This window comes from Ochotona curzoniae, unplaced genomic scaffold (genome assembly GCF_017591425.1).
Source record: "Ochotona curzoniae isolate NIBS_2020 unplaced genomic scaffold, NIBS_Ocur_1.0 contig_3432, whole genome shotgun sequence".
NCBI classification, from domain to species: Eukaryota; Metazoa; Chordata; class Mammalia; order Lagomorpha; family Ochotonidae; genus Ochotona; species Ochotona curzoniae.
The window spans coordinates 9,120,675-9,143,657 of NW_024465859.1; the positions used below are offsets into that span (position 1 = coordinate 9,120,675).

A 22,983-nucleotide genomic window follows, 5' to 3' on the forward strand; every position below is an offset into this window, starting at 1 on the left:
CAAGAAACTTTCATTATTAGATTAAATGGTTGGTATTGGGAAGTGGAGCAGGGGTGTGAGCAGCTTGAGAAAAGACGTGAGGGGAGTTTTGGTCCAGAATGAATCTAGAGAACACGCAGGCCTAGAAATCCAAATTAAGGATTTTGAGTGAGTGATTTCAAGAATTATAGCTTACTAATAACACATATGTATTAAATTTAGCTAAAATATAGTTCATTTAGAACCAATATTGGTCCTTTCTTTTACAATTCACAAAATGCTACTTTAAAAATATTCCTTATTTAACTTACAATTATCAGATAAAATTTATTTATGATATGAGAAAAATTATGAGACCTTTACTTTATGTGGACCTGTGAGTATTATCAAGATTAATTTAAAAACTGGTCACTCACCTGAAATAATAATTAACTAAATAATGACCAAATATTTTAATTTTCCCTTGATTTTGTAGAAGTTGAAAACACTAAAGTCAAAAACTTCTCAAAACTTTCCACAATGAGGTATTTAATAGCAAAAAAAAAAAAAAATAGTATACTACTAAAGCAAGATTTGGTTAAAATGGGTCTATTTTTCATCAATCTAGTAATGTTTCTTGTAGAGACACTAAACAGTAAAACCTCTTTGCTTTATAAATGTTTCATAATAATTATGTAATTTATCTTTTTGTTTCAATAACATTCATTTCTACAGACTAACATGCAGCTTGGATTTTTTAAACAGAGAAGAAGAGAGAGAAAGAGAGAGGTTTTCCATCTTCAGGCTCACTCCCCAAATGGCTACAAGAGTCAAAGCTTGTTCCAAGGAGCCAGGTGCTTCTTCAGCATCCCCCATGTGAGTGCAGGAGCCCAAGCACCTGGTTTTTCTTCTGCAGATGTCAAGGCCATAACCAGGGAGCTGGACCAGAAGTTGAGCAGCGGGGACAAGATCTGGTGTGGATGTGAGATGCCAGTGACATAGGTAGAGGATTAGAACGTCATGTTACTGTACTGACCCTAGCTTGTATCTTTTAAAAGCAGTACATTGCAGTGTCCTGCCCTACACAAATCTGGAATGCTATGCACACAGAAAACATGCCTTCTGGAGCTGGGCAACATCAATAGCCTGCCGGAGACCAGCTCCGCCTGACTCAAGAGCTTGCAAAGGATGCGTGGATCAGCGAGATGATATGAAGAAGAGATAAGACACGGACCACTATGGCATGATGCTCATAATGGACAACTCAGAAAAGTTGCCTTCTTTATTTATACACAAATCATCACAAGCTTTTGCACAATATCCAATTGTTTCATTTGTACTTCATGGTTAAGAGAATACAAAAAACAACCCTAAAGAAAACATTTTCAACAAACCATTACTCATTGAAACCTGCAGTCACCTGGCTGAAGCCAGGAACTCCACGGATGGCAGTACATGAGGTTACATAGCAACAAGTGGTTTACTTATACTCAAAATCAATTTTTACTAAACACAAACTAATATTGCTTAAAATATTAAGAGTACAGAATTAAAAGATCATAAATGAAAGGATTTTATAAAAGCATATAACAGATTCTTTGCTACATCTTATAATCAAATCATGCATTAATTACCGTCACCTTCACCTAGTGCTGTGTCAATTGTTTTTTGTTCTTTTGTTAAAGGGCAGTGAAAGGGATCAAGGCAACTCAACCAATCTGCAAACAGAGGGCTTTTACAAGAAACTTCCTTTTATCTTTATAAACTGTTTTCTTCCCCTAGATATAAGTCCCAATATAAGATAAAGATTTTAAGCCATTTTGGGGGGGTTCACATTTGTTTCCCTTAGAAGATGCCCCATATACTTTTGCTTTCTGTGCTGAGAAACTAAAATGTGTCATATCATGTGTTGTAACAGTTTGAGGCATGTGGTAAACAAACTCTTTGTACCTCCATGATTGCCATCTGTTCCAAGATATTATCAAGCCATTTCTTAAGGAAAACATTACTTATACTAGGGCAAGCTTCAGGATAAAAGTGGGCACATAACAGGATGTTTAGAGACATTGTGGGCTCAATTTTTTTTTTTTTAAACAGCCGGCAATCAATTTATTTAAATAGTCGGTGGGCTTAGGCATCTGCGATGGTGACCTCCACCTCCACTCCTGGCTCAGTGCTGATGGAGGTGATCTGCTTCACTATCTCCGAAGGACTGTGCAGGTCGATGAGCCGCCTGTGGATCCTCATCTGGAAGCAGTCCCAGGTCTTGGACCCTTCCCCACAGGGCGGTTTTCTGGTAGTGATTCGCAAAGTCCTGGTAGGCATCCAAAATGGTCCTTTCACTTTCAGATTCTTCTCCTTTGCTCCTCTGATCAAGTTTTAGCTGTGTCTCATAGTCTTACATTGCTAAAGATGTTTTTATCATACCATGATTGATCAATTTAAGGTGTCATTCCAGATACAGGGATCACTTCACATTAGCAGAAAAACAACACCCTCAGGAGAATTCTATGAAACATTAGAGAGGTGGTTGAGTGTCCATACAATGGGGTGAGGCAGCAATGAGGTCACCAGAGACATTTTGCCAGGCCTTGTCTCCCTGCCAGAAACTCCTCGTAGCCTTGCTAGCCAAGGAGCGGTGCTCATCACACACCCAAGCCATCCGACCCAACTGCATGGCTCCCCACAATAGCCTGTGGAATTGGCTAAGATTCTTCCTATTTAGACCTTTTGAACCAGTAACTATGTACAACTCCAGGGGGAAATGCTATTGGTAACTCACATAGAACACTCAATCAGCAAAGAAAGAATAAACTGATATTTAGTAGAGTTTTAGTGCCAAGTGTGTGCCACAATGTTTTAATCGCTTGAAGATAATTAACAAAAATGAACGAAGTGATTCTCTAACATCTGAATATTTAATAAACCAAGATATGCTATTCCATGAACCAAGCTTATAGAGAGGAATCTTGCCATACTCTGCTTGCACAGCTATCCAAATTTGCCAGTCTCTTAAGACAGGGTTGGATAATATGAATGAATCACCCATTTTAAAACATTTGATTAATAAGTTGGTAACCATACATGATTCTGAACTACATCTAAATATATAGAAAAAGGAAAAACAATTGTAGACAAGGATAGAAATTATGTACCAACTGTAAATGCCCAAAAAGAAAAAAAAAAGTCATACACTACTTTAAGGGCATTACCCTCACATTTTGCGTGTAGTAGAATGAGCTAATTATGAAATGTATGCGTCAAAGATTTCAATTTCAGGCTTGACTTTACTTTGAAGATTAATTTTTTACTTTATCATCTTTACAGGCAGTTCAGTGGACAGCCAATCTGAATGTTACTCATTGCTCAGCGATGTATGAAGTATATTTAATCAACGTGAAAAAAGTAATATTAAACTATTATCAGCAGCCTCAAATATTCCAAACATCTCCAAAGAAAGGTCAAGAGGTAATATTACTGGTAATTATATGAGAAACAATATGTTTAACTCATTCTTTACATCAAAGATTTTCAATGAGGTACAGTTTCTTTTGTCATAAGATATAATTAAGGATTATAGCACGTTTTCCCCCAAAAATGAGAAAATATTGGAAGTTTGAAAATATTACATCCCCATAACAAGGTAAGCCAAAGCTCAGAATAATGCTTTTATGGGATGATAAATTTCGAAAATATTATCCCAAGAAAAGAATGTAATTAACACCAGGTTATACTTCTGAGAACTATATTTGTTCATTAAAAGTTCTAACGATGTTTAAAATAAGATATATAATAACAAATAAAAATTGCAAGATTATACTTAAGAAACAATTTATAGGTTTAGCTATTTCAAGATATATTGATAATTCCAAAAAGTGCCAACTCAAAATAATTGGTCATAGATTTAGCTTATTTTAGAGATATTTATTTCTAAGTTAACTTCTGTGCTTAGCCTCTGTCAGCAGAGTTCATAAAAACTAAACGACTTTTATATCTCTTTTCATCCCAAAATATCAACATGTTTTTCTTAAGTAAATATGGAATTCACCCCTCAAAAATACACAAAGAAGATGATAAAAATGTAGAAACTAGAAAGTGCTTTTCATTTGAGTATAACCAAGACATCCTTACTCTGCTCTCCATCCGGAGATGTCTGTACTAAGTGTTACCATGGATCTGTTTTCATTCTTCTCTCCACGTTGCAGCACTCTCAGGGACATGTGGCTCTGCTGTCTTCTCATGCATTTCTTCAGTGGGGCATGGTTTGGAACAAGCAACCTCCTGTTGGCTCACCGAATTCTTTCAGAAGAATATGACAACAATGAAATAAGAAATAAGAAGAGTCATTTCTAGAACTTCAAAAAGTGTTGAACATTCTATTTATACCTTTATTCTTCCTTTCTTTCAACAAAAATTTGTGGAGCACCTAAGATGTTCAAGACTATTGTAATTTATGTTTTATTTGAATGAAAAAGGAAAATAATGATTTTTAAACTGTATGTGACAAAGTATGGGGTGACAACATAGATTATCTATTTCCATCCAGACAAATATTATTCTAGAAAGATAAAACTGAATTCACTTCAGGATTTATTTTTTGCTCATGTGTGAAATATCTTTAATCAGCATGAAGAAGAAGAATATGTAAAACATGGATTTACAAAAACATGAAATAATATCATATTAAATTAAAGAAAACATGTAGGGGGACTATTCCCTCAAAATAGAATGAGGTAATAAAGGGAATAAAGACAAGTCCAGTAGTGACAAGATATGGGCATGCCTGGGTCACTTAAGAGGATAACCTAACTCAATGTTCCGTGGAAGCAAAGCCTGGGCCCTTGTAGGAATTCATGAGTACACAGAATAACAAATGCATCAAACTCAAGCATTAAGAGACTGTAATTTTTGCACAATAATAGCATACAAAGATGCCTCCCAAGCTTGAGCAATGGGACAGACTAGCTTACACAGAGAGAGAGGCGTTTGTAGAAGAACAAATGGGAAAAGTGATGATCGCGGGTGATATTAAACAAGGTCGCAGTTACCTGTATTTGCTCCTAAATCTACAATGATCACCTTGTAAAATATCACATTTCTATATAGTGGAGCTATGTTTCTGTCCAATTTTTTTAGTTTCTCAATCTGTCCATACGTGTACAAATCTTGTGCTTTTTAATCCTTCATTTATCTTGAAAAAGAAAGGAGACACGAAGAGAGAGACATCAGAGAGACAGACCATTTGCTGGTTTACTATATCACATGCCCACAACATCTAGGGCTAGGGCAGGACAAAGTCAAGAATGAGGAACTCCATCCTGGTCTTACATATGCTAGAAGAGAGATCCAACCACTTAGACCATCACCTGGAAGCTCCTAGGGTGTGCAGTAACAGGACGCTGAATTGAAACCCAGGCACCTTAATGCAGCAAAAACTACTTCCATTCTCAAAGCATGCAGTACTCAACCACACTTCTTCACTTCCACCACCATATGTCTAATCTGTCATATTTTCTCTTACTTGGAGATTGCAAAAGCCTCTGCTCATTCTCGTAGTCACCCTAACCATGTTCACATTTATTATTTTAATGATTCAATTAATACCTCTGTTCGCTGTCCTCTAATGACATCCAACTCAGGATAACAGCCAAGGGTCCTAGGAAGACCTACAATGCCCTCCATAATCTGTCCTTTTTGCTCTCTGGCTTCAGAATCTGCTTCTCGCCCATCACTCTCACTGCTTTTGCAGTATTTCACTTCATTGGTCATCAGATGCACCAGGTCAAGCTCTTTGCATTTCCTGACATGCTTTTTCCCCAGGAATCTGCTTGTTCTTTAGGTGCTTACTCACGTTTCACTCAATGAGCCTTTCTTCCTCCCTTCACTAAAACTTTCTCCCCATCCTTATTTCTATTTTATTCTTCATCATTATCACTGTGTAACATTCATCTGACCATCTTGTGGCTACAAGCTTGAGCTCTGGAAGGAGACTCCTGTATGACCCACCATTCTAGAATGACCCACCCATTCCAGCCTGTGATTCACCATTCTAGAGTGTAACTTTAAGCAAAGCTTTGACCAAAGAGAGCTGGAAGGTGCTGAATACATACTCATTTTCCTCCTCCAAGAAGGCTCTCTGAAGAACATATTGAAATAGTCCCAGGGCAGATAGCATGGGGAATATTCTCCTTTTGGCTCACCTGTCCTGCACACAAACTTCCCAACACTGGCCTTTCTAATGAAGTAGAAACACAGAAGCCATGTGCTTCGGGATCTGATCTTAGAGGAACATAGCTACTGATGAAACGTAGATACAATGAAACTGTTAAATATACCTTGATAAGTTGAAACTAGATTTTCTACCATTGCCTATATCTGCAATGCCATGACACACTTAAATAGCAAAATCTTAAACTTGTAGCTGTTGCTAAAGGCCTATGCTACCATAATAAGGGTAAAAACAGTGGGAGAAGAAAGACAGTAGGGAGAAATGTGTGGCAAAGTGGGGGAATCCCTACACTTACAAAATTGTGTCCTTGTCAAAGAAAATAACAAATAAATAAAGCAAAGATACCATCAAGCCAGCTAATGACACTACCTGAATTAAAAGAGTTTCAATTTATTTTTGGAAGATTTATTTCATTTTACTATTGGAAAGGAAGATATACAGAGAGAAGGAGATACAGAGAGCAAGCTTTTCCACCACTGCTTCACTCCCAAGAAGCTGCAAAGGCCAGAACTGAGATGATCTGAGACCAGGAGCTAATAGTTTCTTCTGGGTCTCCCACATGGGTGTAGGGTTCCAAGGTTTTGTGCCATCCTCTGCCTCTTTCCCAGGTAACAAGCAGGGAGCTGGATGAGAAGTGGAGCCGCCAGGATATGAACTGGCGCCCATATGGGATCCTAGCAGATGCATGGCAAATATTTTGCCACTAGGCTATCACATGGGGCCAAATAGTTTTATTTTCTTAAGGGGGAGATAAGGACCTACAAACCCAAAAAGGGTGAAATTGTGTTGGGCAGGCAAGAGTTATAATAATCAGTATAATATTCATGAATGTGGCCCAAGAAGACTGCGAGTAAAAATGACACGAAAACCATAAAGACTCACATACATTGGAAAGAGATAGTCAATCCAAGTGATCTTTAATTTCTAGAAGGGAGGAACATTTTTTAAAATAGCCTAAATACAGTATCACATTTTTTTATAATCTTACATTTCTTTCTAATCTTTCATTTATACTGAAAGAAAAGTATTTTAGTAAGTTGTAAACACAATCTGATAGTTGTAAAGACTAAATTGTAAGTATGATGGGATGTTATGATGTGAAATTTGTGAGATGAGTAAGTTAAAATGTCCGTTCAATTAGGGAAGGAATGGTGTACATGAATATTTAAAATATGAGGAGAGAGGAGTTAAGTTGCTTTCAAGTTATTGGTTTTTTTTTTCTTTCTACTTTAAACATTTGAACTAGCAAACAAGTTAGAAATAGTGGCAATAATGACGCTAACTTATCATTAGCTTCTAAATAAGCAAAATTTTAACTAAAGAAGCTATATTTTATTCTTAGCTTTCAGTGACAACTAAAGTGTTTAAAATATATGATTTTCTATTATCTGTAATGGTTACAAGTTGTAGCTGCTTTCCCTTAACGCAATTTTTGAAAAGAGTCGTCAAAGTTCATGACAAACTCATTGTACATTTTCATTTTAAACTAACCTAGTGTTGAAAGATTTTACTTAATGTGAGGGGCAATGGCAAATGATGGTTAGTAAACTTCTCCAAGAAGTCAGTCTGGGATTGATCTGTAACTACTCTACTGCAAGATATTCAGAAATTCAGAGTAGATTTACTTCTAGACTGATTTCCATCATAAAAAATAATGAGGCAAAAATTGTGTGACTAGGAGGAAAAGAGGAGTTAAATGTCACTAAAAGTTATTCACACTGGGATTGACATTGTAGCAGAGCAGTTAAAACTGCCATCAGCTACAGCAGTATCCATTTTGGGTGCTAGTTCATGTCCAGATTCCTCTATTTCTAAGCCAGCTTCCTGCAAAGGTGCCTAGGAAGGCAGCAGAAGACGGTCTGTTTGGGCCCCAGTGAATTGAAGCTGCTGGCTCCCGGCTTTAGTCGTCCGAGCTTTGACCATTGCAGTCACTAGATGGAAGATTCCTTACTCTCTTCAACTGTTTCTCCCTTTCACTCTGTAGTTCTTTAAAGTAAATAACTAAAGCTGTGAAATGACCTATTACACTAAAGTCTGGGTGTACAATAATGATTTTCCCTTTCTTTTTGAATCATGGAAAAGTCAAGATCAAGATTTTCTATATTGCTCAGGCTATGTGGTAACTGTTCATTCATAGACCTAAGATGCAAAATTAAGAAAGTTTTCAATATGTCAAGCAAGTTGCATTTTTGATGCATGTATGTGCAAATGTTTTCCTATAGCCCATGTATGTTGGGATGTTTTCACTTCCCACCCTCTCAGAGTAAGTAATAGTGACTACAGACGTTGTCTTCAGCATCATTGAGGTACTGTTCACTTCAAATGGCTTCCTTTACTCCTCCATTAGAGGAAGGAAGCCAGGGCTCCTATATGTAATATAAGACACCATAAAAATACAATCCAGGGCAGAGCATGGTAACCTATAGGCTAAAGTCCTTGCTTTGCACACGCCAGGATCCCACATATGGCTGCTGGTTTGTGTCCTGGTGGCACTGCTTCCCATCTAGCTCCCTGCTTGCAGCCTGGAAAAGCAGTCAAGGACAGCCCAAAGCCATGGGACTCTGAACCCATGTGGGAGACCCAGAAGAAGCTCCAGGCTCCTGGTTTCAGATTGGCTCAGCTCCGGCCATTGTGGTCACTTGGACAGTGAATCAGCGGACAGAAGATCTTCCTCTCTGTACATCTGACTTTCCAATAAATAAATAAATCTTTAAAAAATATAATGCAAATAGATGCAGAATTATTTCTAAATTCAGAAGTTTCCAAATGCATAAGTTGCGACTCACAGTTCCATCATTTTGCTACTTGAATTCTTGTTCTAATGTTTAGAACACTTATTTTTCTTTCACTCAACTAGCGAACTACAAGACAATGAAGGACAACAAAAGCCTGGATAATTAAACTGACTAGCATGCTATTTCTGCCCTTCCATTTTCTCAGTTGAAATTTTTACATACCCATTAATTTCTTACTGGTTATTTTTTTTTTCCTGCATTCCTACTACTCCCGTGCACAGCTACATGGTCAGGAGACCTTTATGGACCTTGGTATTCCCCTAAGTAGATAAGTCTATATCCCTTTTTCACCTGCTTTTCATAATGAAAGATAGCATGTATTAGTTGGGAGAAAGCCCACTTTTTTTTTATTTTAAAGATTTATTTTTATTATGTTTTTATTGGAAAGGCGGATATACAGAGAGGAGAGACAGAGAGGAAGATCTTCCGTCCAATGATTCACTCCCTAAGTGAGCGCAAAGGCCGATGCTATGCCAATCCGAAGCCAGGAGCCTCTTCCGGGTCTCCCACGCGGGTGCAGTGTCCCAAAGCTCTGGGCTGTCCTCGACTGCTTTCCCGGGCCACAGGCAGGGAGCTGGAAGGGAAGCGGGGCTGCCGGGATAGAACCGGTGCCCATATGGGATCCCGGGCGTGCAAGGCGAGGACCTTAACCACTGCGCCACCGCGCCGGGCCCGAAAGCCCACTTTTTATACAAACCTTTCAGTCACTTTCCTTCATCCTTTCAATTTTCTCTTTTGAGCCTTCTCATCTCTTCTTTCTCTCTGTTGTTCTGATTAGTAATTATCATCCTATCTTAACAAATGAATAATATATGTACATAAACTGTTTTGTCTAGCATGGTCCCATCTGTGTAAACAAATTTTAAAGTTTTAACTTAGGAATTTGAAAATTACTACCCAACAGCACATTCTAAAATTCCAAGTTCCTTTTCTCAAGAATTTCTTCTTTGAGTAGGAAAATCCATTACTCCTTCCGTTTAAGTGCTTAGAGGTACAACTTCTTAATTCAAAGCTTTTTCCCTTATGGTGTGAAAAAATAGCTTGAGTGTCTATAGATTGTTCCAGTTATCTTCGGCACAGAATTGATGGATGCCATGGTTGCCAGAGGTGGGCGGAGCTTGCTTCGAGGCCAGCACGTCATCACTCAGATCTCAGCCTGCAGCCCGGAAGGGAGGGCAGAATTCTGGCACATCCCTCAGGCAGTGGAGTCACTGCTGCACCAAATCAGGACCAATTCGGCACCCACTTCAGCACTGCATGTCTACGCGCTTCTTGCCTCGCCTTTTTGTTCCTTTGTAGACCCACCTTCTCCATGTCTGTCTCTCTGCTGCAAAGGAGAAAGGTCTGTGAACTGAGGTTTCTTTGAATAAAGGTTATCTATATTCTTTCCTACACTCAGCTGGCATGTTCCTTCATGGGTTTATTCTTTATAAGAATAAACCCCCAAAGCTTTTTAATCTTCTGTTGTTAAAAGGGCTTAACATATTTTAAAATACTGATATCTCAAATACATGAAACTCTGTGTATAAAAACGTTTTCAGAGCCCAGCAGACGGCCCATTTGACTTTGAAGTAATCACTGAAGTAATTTTACTTAATTGTTAAAGTAAACAAGACAGGATCATTTTTATAAGTTTTTTCAAAAATTATACTTTTCCCTATTTCCTTATCTAAGGAAGTAGCTTCTCAAGAAGTGGCCTGTCACCCATCCATCCATTAGGGGGGTGGAAAGCTTGAAGCTGCAATTAAAGGTGCTCCAGTTTCTACCCTTTAAAGTGTTTTTGATTTTCATCTTAGCCGCATCCTCATAGAGACCTATCAAACTGAAAATTCACACTTTTTACCTCAAGTGTACCTCTCCCTGCTTTCTCTACCCAGTGTGGTTTCTAAGTTCAAATGAAAGTTCATGAGTTCCAGGCTAGAGTCAGGCCTAGGGGTCACGGTGGGGCCACTGATGGCCTTCAGTGTGTGCAAGTAGCCCCTGACCGTCACAACACACTGTCCTCAAGTACATCAGGATCCCCAGGCTCAGAGACCAGAGTCCACAGATGTGTGGTCTGACCTCAGAACACACATTGCATGTTAGGAAACCTGACTTTGAGCATACCCCAGTGCACATGAAAGGCAAATCTACCCAATCCTGTGAACTGATCAAAGATGCCAAACAACTCTTCAAAAGGCAAAAAGACAAGTAAAGTTGCTATCCTCACAATATCAAGGCTGCTATTGCACTTTAAGACAGGCATGCTTCCTCTCACCTGTTCTCTTGGTCCTTTCTGGAGAACTCCTTAGTAAGTTCTTCCAATATAATATTAAAAACTATTGGGATTAAAAAGTATTGGGATATCATGAGATGCTAATTTTTGAAAACCTGAATATTGTTTTTGGTAGTCTGGCCTATTGTTCAAGCAGATCAGATTTACAGAAAGAGGGACAAGGGCTCTTGGGCAACTTCTTGCTATTTGCTCACCACCTGCAGTGCTACAAGTTAACCTGCCTGCTGTCTGTTTTAGCTTTTATCTGACTTGCACATCTGGAGAAAAATCTGCAATCAGCATAACTGGCAGTCTTTGCTTAAGGGAAAAAGGACTCATGCAGCGCCTACTGCTTTTGTTGTACCTCTACCATGCTCGAATCCATGTTGGCTTTCACTAGTGCTGCAAGCCCTGAGTCTCAGATACAGGTTCATCCAGTTCAGGCTGCTCACCCCACAGCTACCACATTATTTTTGAAAAACTCCATTTTTTTCTTAAACAAAACTCAGTTTTCTAGACTATTGCTTGGCTGCAGTCTAAATAAAATGGTATCTTTGGGGCCTAATACAACAACCTCCTAGCTTCAAATGTGCACGTTCTTCCTCCAAAACGATAGGATTTGTTGATTGTATCAGTGAAGAAAGACAGGGAACCATGGTGTATGGGGAAGGAAAAAGTTGATTGAGATCACAGAAGTCCATAAAGTATGTAAATTGATGGACTTTTTGAAGTAACCTAATGGGATAGCTTGCAACGTGGTGGATTAACCAACTGAGCCATCGCACCGGATCCAAAAGCAAGTATGTTTGCTAGCTTTACCTTTTGGTCATTTGTGTACGCAAGCCAAAGTGTCCAAGATATTAACAAAATGAATGGAAACATAGGAAGTAGTATATACATGCTACTGAAGCAAGCCCTTGAGGGCATAATGTTCAAATTAGTAGATGGTAAAATACAATGAAGAGAAATATGATCTAAAAGAACACAAATAAATGGGGTGGGAGAATAAAAGGAAAGAACACAGAAAAGCCAAAACAAATAGAAAGCAAATCATAAGTAAATAAGAATATACTTTAAAAAGTTTACAGGAAGGAGGAAGCTGATGCCATGGTGTAGTGAGCTAAACCTCTGCCTACAGTACCAGCGCCCTATTTGGATGCTTATTCAAGTCCCAAATGCTCCATTTCCTATTTGGCTCCACGCTGATGACCTGGGAAAGCAGCAGAGGATGATGATCCACGTCTCTGGACCCCTGGACCCCTGGACCCCTGGACCCCTGGACCCCTGGACCCCTGTGAGAAATCCAAAGGAAGCTCCTGGCTTCTGGCTTTGGATTAGGTCAGCTGCTGCTGCAGCCATTTAGGGAATGAAGCAGCCAATGGAAGATTTTTCTCTTTCTGTCTTTTCTCTCTGTAAATCTGTCTTTCAAATAAATAAGCAAAAAATAAATCTTAAAAAAGCTTATGGGAAAATGGGATTAAAAGATATGTTTAATTTAGTGCAAAACTTTTAAGATCCATGCATAGTTTTCTGTAATGTACATTTTCCATGAGTTTGTTGAAAACCCTGTATATATCTGCAATTTCCATACATAGAAAAGATCAAATGCTAAGTTTAGATCCAAGATTGGTAGATAATTTTTACATTAACTTTATGTTTAATATCAAGAAATCCTTTAAAGCAGAATATACAGAGTGAAAAGATAGAAAGAAGATATATTAGTCCAGTAATAGCTAACAGAAGTGAAGATATTTCTATTAGTGAATAAATTAAACTTTTACTGGAGCTAGAGTTTCTACATAATGAGAAAATCTTCAGCTCACTGAGGAAGCCATAATATTTTGAACATGTGCATGCTTAAAAAGTAAATTTCAAAATATATAACGTAAAATTTGATGGTCCCAAAAACTAAATAGTTGTACCTCTATAATCAAAGACTTCAACACATCTCCCAGTTACTTGATAAAAAAGAATTAGCAAGTTTCATCTCTAAAACAACAGCAATTCGAAAATCGTGGATATTTGCAGAAAATTGACCACACACTGGGTCTCAAAAATTTCACCAATTGTGATGAAAGTTTCAATAACTGCAATACAAAGCAATTCATGCTCTTTCAGCTGGCCACTAGCAAAGGTTGGCTACATGTACCCAAGCTTGTTACAGAGGATCTTCAACTCTGGCATGTTTTCACTGGCCTGGCTTACTAGTTTATGTTTTATGAGCTACCTAAAACAAAACAAAAAGACATTTAGCTAGGCTGAATCTCTTTTAAAATATTTCACTTGAGTAGTATGTTATTGTGTACTCAGACAAATTTTGCACTCAAATCTTGAATCTGATACTTTCAGCTTAGAAGAGATACAAATGAAAGTAATTTTAAAACAAAACCACCAATTTTAACAAACAGGAAAGCATACTCCAAGCAAAGCTCATAATGTTGTAACAAAGGAATTTGAGGCAAAAGGCAGAATAGAGTGATTATATAATAGCAATAACATAAATAACTATTAAAATAGAAAACAATCTAATGAATCATTGAGAGATTCTCAGAGAAACTGACGTGTACACCATTATTGAAGAATGTGTTATCATGTGACCAACAGATTATAAAGTACCTTAGAATGTTTTTGAAGTAATACATAAGGATACAGACAGTCTGACTGCTATTACTAATAAATATGATCATGGCCATTTCTCTGTTTAGACTATAACTTAATGAAAAAATAATGCCTCTTTCTCAGCTCATGTAGCACTTGTGATATTTTAACATGCTCATTAAGCAAACTTCACTACAGCTAAAGTGAACATTGAACAAGTCACATGGTGTGGCAAATGATAGAATAAAATTAGATATTAATGAAAGTCTAAATTTTGCAATTTCAACCATTTCTTCTCAAAAAAAAGCTCTCTTAGCAGAATGAGAGGTAAATTATGTGATCAATAGGTATTTAGTAATCTCTCTATGCATGAAAATATACAGGAAACATTTACAATATATATTCAAAATGTATCAGTCATTGGCAATTCAGAATGAGATACAATAATCTTAATTAACAGTAAAGAGATAACCAGGGCAGGTGTTAAGGTGTAATAGATGTCCATTGTTCTGATGCACACAGGATATTATTAGATCACCTATCCATGTAACAAAGCCAAAGGAACAGCACTAATGGACTGTTTTGGATTTTAGGGACAACACAAATTTCATCTCAAAATGCTGTTCTGACCCGTTTACTAGGTGATTCAGGAGGCTTCCAGTCTCGAGAGGAATAAAAGCCAGGAGTTGAAGCACATTAAGGCTGTACCATAACTCTGTTACCTGGGACGGTCACACAATGATGTGATGAATCAGGTGACACTAACAATTTCTTAGGTGACAGGATTCTTGGTGAAGCCCAACAAGAGAAGTGAAGTATGAACACTAAGATTTCCAAACAAAGAAATGTTTTTTGCAACAACAGCAACAAAATCACAATTCTGTTTAAAAGAAGAAATGATCACTGATATTTGGAAAAGGTGTTTTTTTTTTTTTAAGTCTGACAGCTGGATAAAGCATCATGAAATGGCTATGAAACCTGAGTCACCAATCATGAGCTAGGTGTAGTCATATCCTTCATGACATGCAGTAGACAGATTCAGCTATGCAGCACTGCACATGGAAGTGATGTATTTAGGATAGGCTCAAGTAAATCCAGAAGGAAAGCAGCTGCTGTGCTGGTTCTTCTCCTTATTACCCACAGGAGTGGCATACCCTCAGTGGGTTTTCTCCAAATCCATTTACCTAATTACAAAAGAACTCAAGTCTTCCTACAAAGCCTGGATCAAGGGGTCAGCGTGACAAGAGTGATCAGAGTAGACCATGGCAATTTGTCTCTGAAGCGAAATGCTGAAATGCAATGATACCAATTAGGTTGAGCTCTAAGTTGGACACTTGGCTATCCACTTGGTAAATAGAGGTGTGAATATATAACAGTTTAGCCTGTTGATCATGAGCCTTAACTTCAACTGAATGTGTTTGTATGTATGTGTCTATCTACATCTATATAATGTAGTCACGGTTTGTATAATATGCTTGCAAGAGCATAGGATCACTTTCTCGTTGTCTTTTAAAGTTTTTCAAGAAAGTAAAATGATTTATCTGTTTTATAAACTTCAACCCATCAGGATGTCTTTAAAATGATTCAATCAATGTTACCAGTATTGTGGCATAGTGAGTTAAGCTGCTACTTGCATTGCTGGCATCCTTCATAGGTGTGCAAGTGTAATCCAAGGTATTCTGCTCCCAATCCAGCTTCTTGCTGATGTTCTGGAAAGGCAGTGGATGATGGTTCAAGTGAATGGACACCTGTCAATCACACAGAAGAACTGGCTCCAGGCTTCCACTTGACACAGCATTGACTGCTGGAAGTATTTGGAGCATGTGCCAGTGATGGAATCTCTCACTCTGTCGCTTTGTCTCTCTATCTCCCTCTATCTCTGTCTCTCTCTTCCGCTGTCTTTCAAATTAATAAATCTTTTTTTCAAAGATTTATTTATTTTTATTGCAAAGTCAGATATAAGTAGAGAGAGGAGGAGGCACAGAGAGGAAGATCTTCCATCTGATGATTCACTCTTCAAGTGACCACAATGGCTGATGTTGCACCGATCTGAAGCCAGAAGCCTGCAGCTCTTCTGGATCTCCCTGGCAAGTGCAGGTCCCAGGCTTTGGGCCATCCTGGACAACTTTCCCAGGCAAGCAGGGAGCTCGATGGGAAAAGGGGGCTTCCAGGATTAGAACCAGAGCCCATTTGGGATCCTGGTGTGTTAAAGGCGAGGAATTTATTTTTTTTAAGGCGAGGATTTTAGCCGCGATGCCACCACGCTGGTCCCAAATCAATACATCTTTAAAAAAAAAACAAAAAACAAAAAACAAATAAAACATGCCAGTCTAGTTCAATTTACATTGTCAATAAACATTCACACAAAGATCATTAGATGGTAACGTTCTGGTACAGAATGAGCCTTTCCATAAGAGCCATAAACCTCTTAATATTTACTTTGTCAATGAAATACCGACAGACCCGTAACTGTCATGGCACTAGCAGACCCAGCTACAATGACAGTACATGTGCATAGAGACCCTCACAGCATCAATTAGGTCTCTGGAAATGGAAGTACTAAGAGCCAGCACTAGGTGGAGACAGCGATTCATGCAATGCTTGCAGGCAGTCCTTTTCCTTATCCCTGGAGAACTTAACTTCTATTTAATATTCTCCATTTTCCCCTTCAGTGTAGAAAAAAAGCTATTCTTGAACAACTTATAAATATAAATATCATATTTAATTTAATATAAATATCATATTCAAATAACCATTTGGGGCTCAGGAGATCTATGTGAAAGGATGTGATACACATCCTACAAGCAGCCAAATAAAATTCAAAGGCAATTTTGTTTCTTTGAAAGCATTTTTATTAACTCTGCCTTTTTTTCCTAGTAAAGAAGTTTCTGCTATACTTTGGAAGTATCTACCCTCATGGACATGGTCAATATTCCCCTGGATTCATTTAAACCTAAACTTAAAATCATTTTAAAATATTTTTACCCACATACACCTTCTCTGTCAAAAATTAAACATAGTTTTTATCATAGTAGTTTTAATTTGATTAATAGAATCACAGCTTCACTAGAAACTTCTATTCAATTAATTCTATAAAGTAAGGGAAGATATAGACACTAGATGATGTTTTCTGGGTCCAGAGCCTTTGGTGGAACTCTAGCAAAGTGGCTTATTATGGAAATTTGCACAAGACTGTACACACTATGACAAAAAGCAATTATGTGATGTTCTTCAAAATCATTACTATTATAAAACCAAACCTAACTGTGTCCCAGATAAAAAGAAATAGTTTCTTCTTCGTATTATATCAGGACAGTTATGTTGCTTCTAATAATGTAATGGATATAGTAATAAAGTGATAATATTTAATTTGGATAAGACATAGAAAATTAGATATAGACACAAAAATTTCAACTTTAATCAGAACTGCCTAACCAGCAGGCAAATGAAAATGATCAGATTGACATACCCCATCTATAAAAAAATTCTTATACAAAATTATATTTTATAACATTTTGTGATATGGTAAAATAATACATTTTATTCACTGATTTTGATAGAATTCATTTTATAAAATTATTTTGAGTAATCTCTAAAAAAAAAGTGAAACAAAATAAGAAATGGATCACAAATAAGAATAGTAATAGCTGCTTACATTGATAAGGCCCTATAAAAGCCCAACAAAATTCCATGGATTTGAGTTGTTTTAAAGTTTTCTAAGGTTCCAATTCCCTAATCATTGAAGCAATCATGCAAAATCAGAAACTACTCACAAGAACTTATCTTAAACATTTACAAGTATCAAAAGATTAGATGTATAGCTAGAAACTTGGAGTCACCTAGTATCATCTCTAATCCCCCAGCAGCACCATTGTACAAAATATTCTATGCCAAGTATAGATTTCAATTACTTGGTTAATTAATTAACGTCATTTAAGAGGAAAGAGACATAGAAGGATCTCCCATTCACTGATTCACCCCCAAAACGCCAAACATAGTCAGGGCTGGGCCCAGCTGAAGCCAAGAACCAGCAATTTAATCAGGGTTTCCCATTAACCCAGCCACCCACACTTAGCTGCTGGGCGCACAGGAGAGGGGAACTGGAAGGAGAACCTGGAACCCTAACCACTGCAGGCGGTGTCCTGCTCGCTAGGCAAAACGCTCTCCCCAAGACACAAAGTTTAAGTCATTTTACCCCAAAAGAAACTGCTCTGCACCATTATTAGTTTAAAATTTAAAATTTATGAAATCAAATATCATTTGTGTATTAAACATTATTCTGCTTTGTCTCTGGCATATTTCTACTACTAAATACAGCTGAATTTTTCTTCAACTGCCTTCTTTTATAGCCTCCTTTACCCCCATCTGTTTACAATTGATTTGCTAACTAGTAAAATACTTAAAACAGAGACTAGTTTTAATGTTAGAGTTCAGAAGATGAGCTGCATGATTGAGACCCATCTTGTATAACTAAGGATTTCTAAGAATAAGAAAAAAACTAATTGTACAGAATGAATATTTTTTCATACTTGTCATGATTTTATATCATATTCTCCCAATGAAGGTCTTTAATCCTTATAACACAATCTAAAGCAATTGTTTGAAAAATAGATTATGTGGTATGGTGGAAACTTGTACATTAACGATAGCTGCCAGCAGAAAAGATAAATTTCATCCAGAAAAAAAAAATTGATAGATTCAAGGACATTTGCAAAGTTAACCCTGTCATCCCTTAAAATTTTGCTTTGTAAGGTAATTCTTTAATGCATTTTGTTTTGTTCTTCTAGTTGGCTGAGCTTCTTGGTTATTTAGTTTGTGGATATAGAGAAGTCATCTATAGTCAACACTAAAACCCTGTCATTAACTCCCATAGTCAGAGAGGTTCATACAGAGTATTGAAGGAAAGCTTGCTTTACAACTACACTAAAGTCTTTACCAACTGCAAGCTTTGTAAACAAACGATCCTTCCTTTACTTGCTTTTCATGAGACCCCATGTGATCTTTGAATTCTCAAATCTGTTACATTTAATCCCTAGCTGGACTTCATAGGTAAGTTTTAGTATCTTATGACTATGAGAAACTCCCTGAAGTTTTCAGATTTATTCTTTAAGTAAGGGAAATAAATCATGTGCATTGAGCACCTGTTGTGTCATTATTACCACAGCACTAAGCTAGACATTACAAGGAACCTAAAAAGAAATTGAAAGGGATTCATCTGTCAGAAAAGTCAGAGTCCCAGTAAGAAGCAAAGATTATATGTCTGCGTTGCAAAAAAAATTGAAAACATAATAAATAATGTATTGAAAAAAGAAATGACACTTTCAACAGGAATCATAATAAGTAGTCTGGAAGAAAAGAAAATAACAGTAGTTTCATGTTATAGAAAGAAACCACAAGGGCCCAGGAGCCATGAAGGATTGGAGAATTTGTATACATGGAGAATGAAGAGTTACAGATAGTGAAAGGGACAAATGCAGACGCCATGTCAAGAAAGCAAGGAATAATTGTCTCTTGAAATTACATAAAACTCCAAATACTTAATTCTTTGAGGAACAAGAGTTCTAGGTAGAGAATGATTTATATCTACAGTTTTTCATTCCCCAGTCTGTTTAGTAAGTAAACCTGGCTTATACTAGATCGTTGACCACCTTTATCTATCCGTATCAAAAAGGAACAGTTATTCTCCAGATTAATTATTTCACATTTCAACCCAACCAAGGACAAGAATTCTTTAGATTTAGAAGTTACCCTATGTCAAAGTTGTGGCCAAATGGGTTGTGAGCAGATACTATGCACACCTAGAGCAATATGACATGTGCTTTCTAAGTCTGCTTCGTCACACTGCACAGGGGATCCTATACCTTGGAGCAATTATTTCAGACGCACTGGTGGAAGCCACAAAGGCTCACCTTATAGCTCTGTGCCACCATATACCTGTGAACTGTCAGGCAGATAGTAGCAAGTGTCTGTTTTGGAATATCTGACACAGCAGCTTAGTCTACAACCTTTCTAAATTGATTTTGGTTCATCCAGGATCCTAGTTATCAACCATTCCATGTCTTTCTAAACATCTTACTTTTTTCCCAGTCTCCCTGTTGTTCCTTTTTAGTAGCTGATACTTTTCTTAATTTTCCCTGCTGCCTTCATCAACTCCAGACATGCTCTTTTCTTTAGTGTTCAATCACCAATTTATACAATGACCACCTTCTAGAAGTTCTTCAAGAAATGCTCTTAGAGGCAATAAGTGACGGTTTTCCAGAACTATAGGTATTAAAATTTGTTTTCACTTTTAAAAAAAGATTTATATATTCATATTGGAAAGGCAGATATACTAAGAGGAGGAGAGAGAGGAAAGTCTTCTGTCTAATGATTCACTCCCCAAGGAGCCACAACAGCCGGAGCTACACCAATCAGAAACCAGGAGCCAGGAGCCAGGAGCCTCTTCTGGGTCTCGCATGTGGGTGCAGGGTCCCAAGGCTTTGGGCCCTCCTATGCTGCTTTCCCAGGCCACCAGCAGGGAGCTGGATGGGAAGCAACACTGCCGGGACACAAACCAGAGCACATATGGGATTCCAGTGCACGCAAGGCAAGGACTTTAGCTGCTAGGCTACTGCACCAGGCCCTGTTTTCATTCTTAGTGCAAAAATCTACCCCAAGGATTTGCACTATCATACAAAATATATTTTTCTGGGGCATTTATCTATGTAAACAATATAACATTAAAATTCATGAACATGGTTGGAGCATAATTGATTATTGCTAAATATTTAGTATAACAGATGGGGAATAAATTCATGCTTTGCTTGTTACCCAACTGGTGCACCTGAAGATGCCTTATAAGATTTGGACATCATATCAAGTTCAATAACCATCTCTCTATGTCCTTTATGATCAATTATGTAGTTGCTGGCTCTCTGCTTATCCCTCCCCTCTCTCACTCATAAGTCATCTCAGTGCCAAGGTTATTTGGATTCTGTACTGACAAAACACGTATCTCCTTGCCTGTGCAGTCTCTTAATGCCATGTCGCAATGCAATTTACATGATGAGCCACAATGCTGCATCCTCTACCACATCCTCTGTGAGGAACAATTCACCATGAATCCCTTGTAAGTGGCCCTTACTGATGAGGACCACAGTCATGCTTTATCCAGAGTGTACAGGAATATGTGGGAGATAACCTGTGTTTGTCATCACATTAAAAGTGTGTATTTTAGAAGACAGTGAGATAAATAAGCATATTCTATACGCTGGCTCATTCTTCAAAAGCCCAAAATTGCCAGCACTGGGTCAGGCCAAAGCCAAATTTCAGGAATGAACTCCAGATCTCCCACACATTTGGGCCATCACATGCTACCTTTCTGTGTGAACATTAGCAGGAAGCTGGAACTGGCAGCAAGGGACTCAAACCTGGCACTTTGCCTGAGATAGAAGTAGCCCCAACAGCATGCTACCAATGTGCCAAAGGTTCCCTTCTACCAATCAAGTTAAATTTATTTTCTTGACTTTTAATACTTAGTTATGGACCAACACAATTCAACCATATTTTTCTTAAATGATTTGGGCTAATTTCATTATATACTAGAAAGCAAGTTCTTCTAATATTGAGCATAGGATGAGAGAAGACTCTGAAGAGGGGAATCCACAAAACCTTAGTCTGGACTTGGAGCATCTGGTCCAGATGCTTAGAAACACCTTTGAGATGCCTTGGAAAATTTTAAGGTGGTCACTCCAAAGTCCAGTATCCTGAGGCCTGGATGTGAGAGAGGAAATTCATTTACCTGGCCCAAAGTTGTTCTGCATATGTCCTCAGGGAATCATAGGATGGACTTTAGTCATGAGGACGTGAATGACAATTTTTAAAAAGAAAGTTCCTCCTCAGAACTTTCCCCACAAAAAGCACTTAAGATGTACAGAGAGTCTGTCAGTCAAATTTTTACTTCTTTTTCAAGCCACGATCTCAAGAAATAGTGAGAAGGAGAAGGGAAATAGACTGGAAGCAGAGGAGCTGAACCTCAAGCCAAGTACTATGATGTGGGGTGCACATCAGAGCTGAAACTTAGCTGCTAAGCCAAATATCTCCCCTCAACTGAAACAATTGTACACTTGGGGGGTCCCAGTTTGATGACAAGGATAGACTAATGAACAAAATACCAGTGGCACAGGTAATCAAAACGAACATGAGATTTATACAAGGCTCTGACTGGAGGCAGTGCGTACTCCCTGAGACGTTGGCCAGTCAACAAAGAAGAAAGAGGAAATTGGTTCTTCAGGACTTGGAACAGAATCTAGCACATAGGACATATTCTGTTACTTATTCACAGTAGAAGTTAGTGAATAAGCTTACCTGCACACTATTTAAAATCTAACTAATGAGTCCTGGGTTTTCAATTTCCCATACGCTGATACTGATGATCCTTAAACAAAAATGAGACTAATTTCCTTTGCACCTAAGGAGAGTAAGAGATAACCTGCATGAGAATGATTTGTCAGACAAACCTAATTTAAGCTATTCCTCCAAACTAAGGTCTGGAGTTGAATCATTGCTAATTGACTTTTTTGTGATAGAGCAAAGATCTACTGATTTGGCCATAGTTATTGAAAGATTAGTGAATCAAAGGAAGGGAAAATTATAATATGTGGTATAATAATTGCCCTTCAAAAGATATCCATGCCTTAACCCCTGAAAAATGAGGAAGATATTTTATAAGGTGTTACAAGGCCCATGCATATGGGGCTCAGGGTGGCGCTAATATGAAGAGATGGAGATTTTAGAAAATGGGCCTTAGTGGAAGGTATTTGTGACATTTGGGGGCAAGACCTCAGAAAACAGTTCCAAGAGAGGGTTGTTAGAAAACTTAGAGCTTGAATACACACACACTCTCTCTGCTTCCTGGCTCACCATGTTGTCCCTTCTAACTATGCTCTACCATCCAGCATGGGAACTTCTTCAAAGTCTACAACATGCTGGGTGTACTTTCAGCCTCTACAACTGTAAGCAAAATAAACTACTTCTCATAAGTAGCTTATCTCATGTATTTCATTTTAGCTCGTGGAAGATATAATTCCATTTAGGATTTTGAGCTAGGAAGATTATCCTGAATTAACTGGGTGAAGCACCAGCTGTCCTTAAAAGACTGAAGCAGGAAA

At 37.9% G+C, this 22,983-nt stretch overlaps 1 protein-coding gene across 1 annotated transcript in view; it reads right to left on the minus strand.

Annotated features, from left to right (window-relative positions):
* DCDC1 (doublecortin domain containing 1) overlaps positions 1-22,983 on the minus strand; it is a 333,646-nt gene that overhangs the window by 41,351 nt on the left and 269,312 nt on the right. Inside the window, 3 exon segments of the mRNA XM_040980267.1 lie at positions 11,240-11,300; positions 13,300-13,397; positions 13,399-13,463. Coding sequence (XP_040836201.1) covers positions 11,240-11,300; positions 13,300-13,397; positions 13,399-13,463 — 224 coding nt within the window.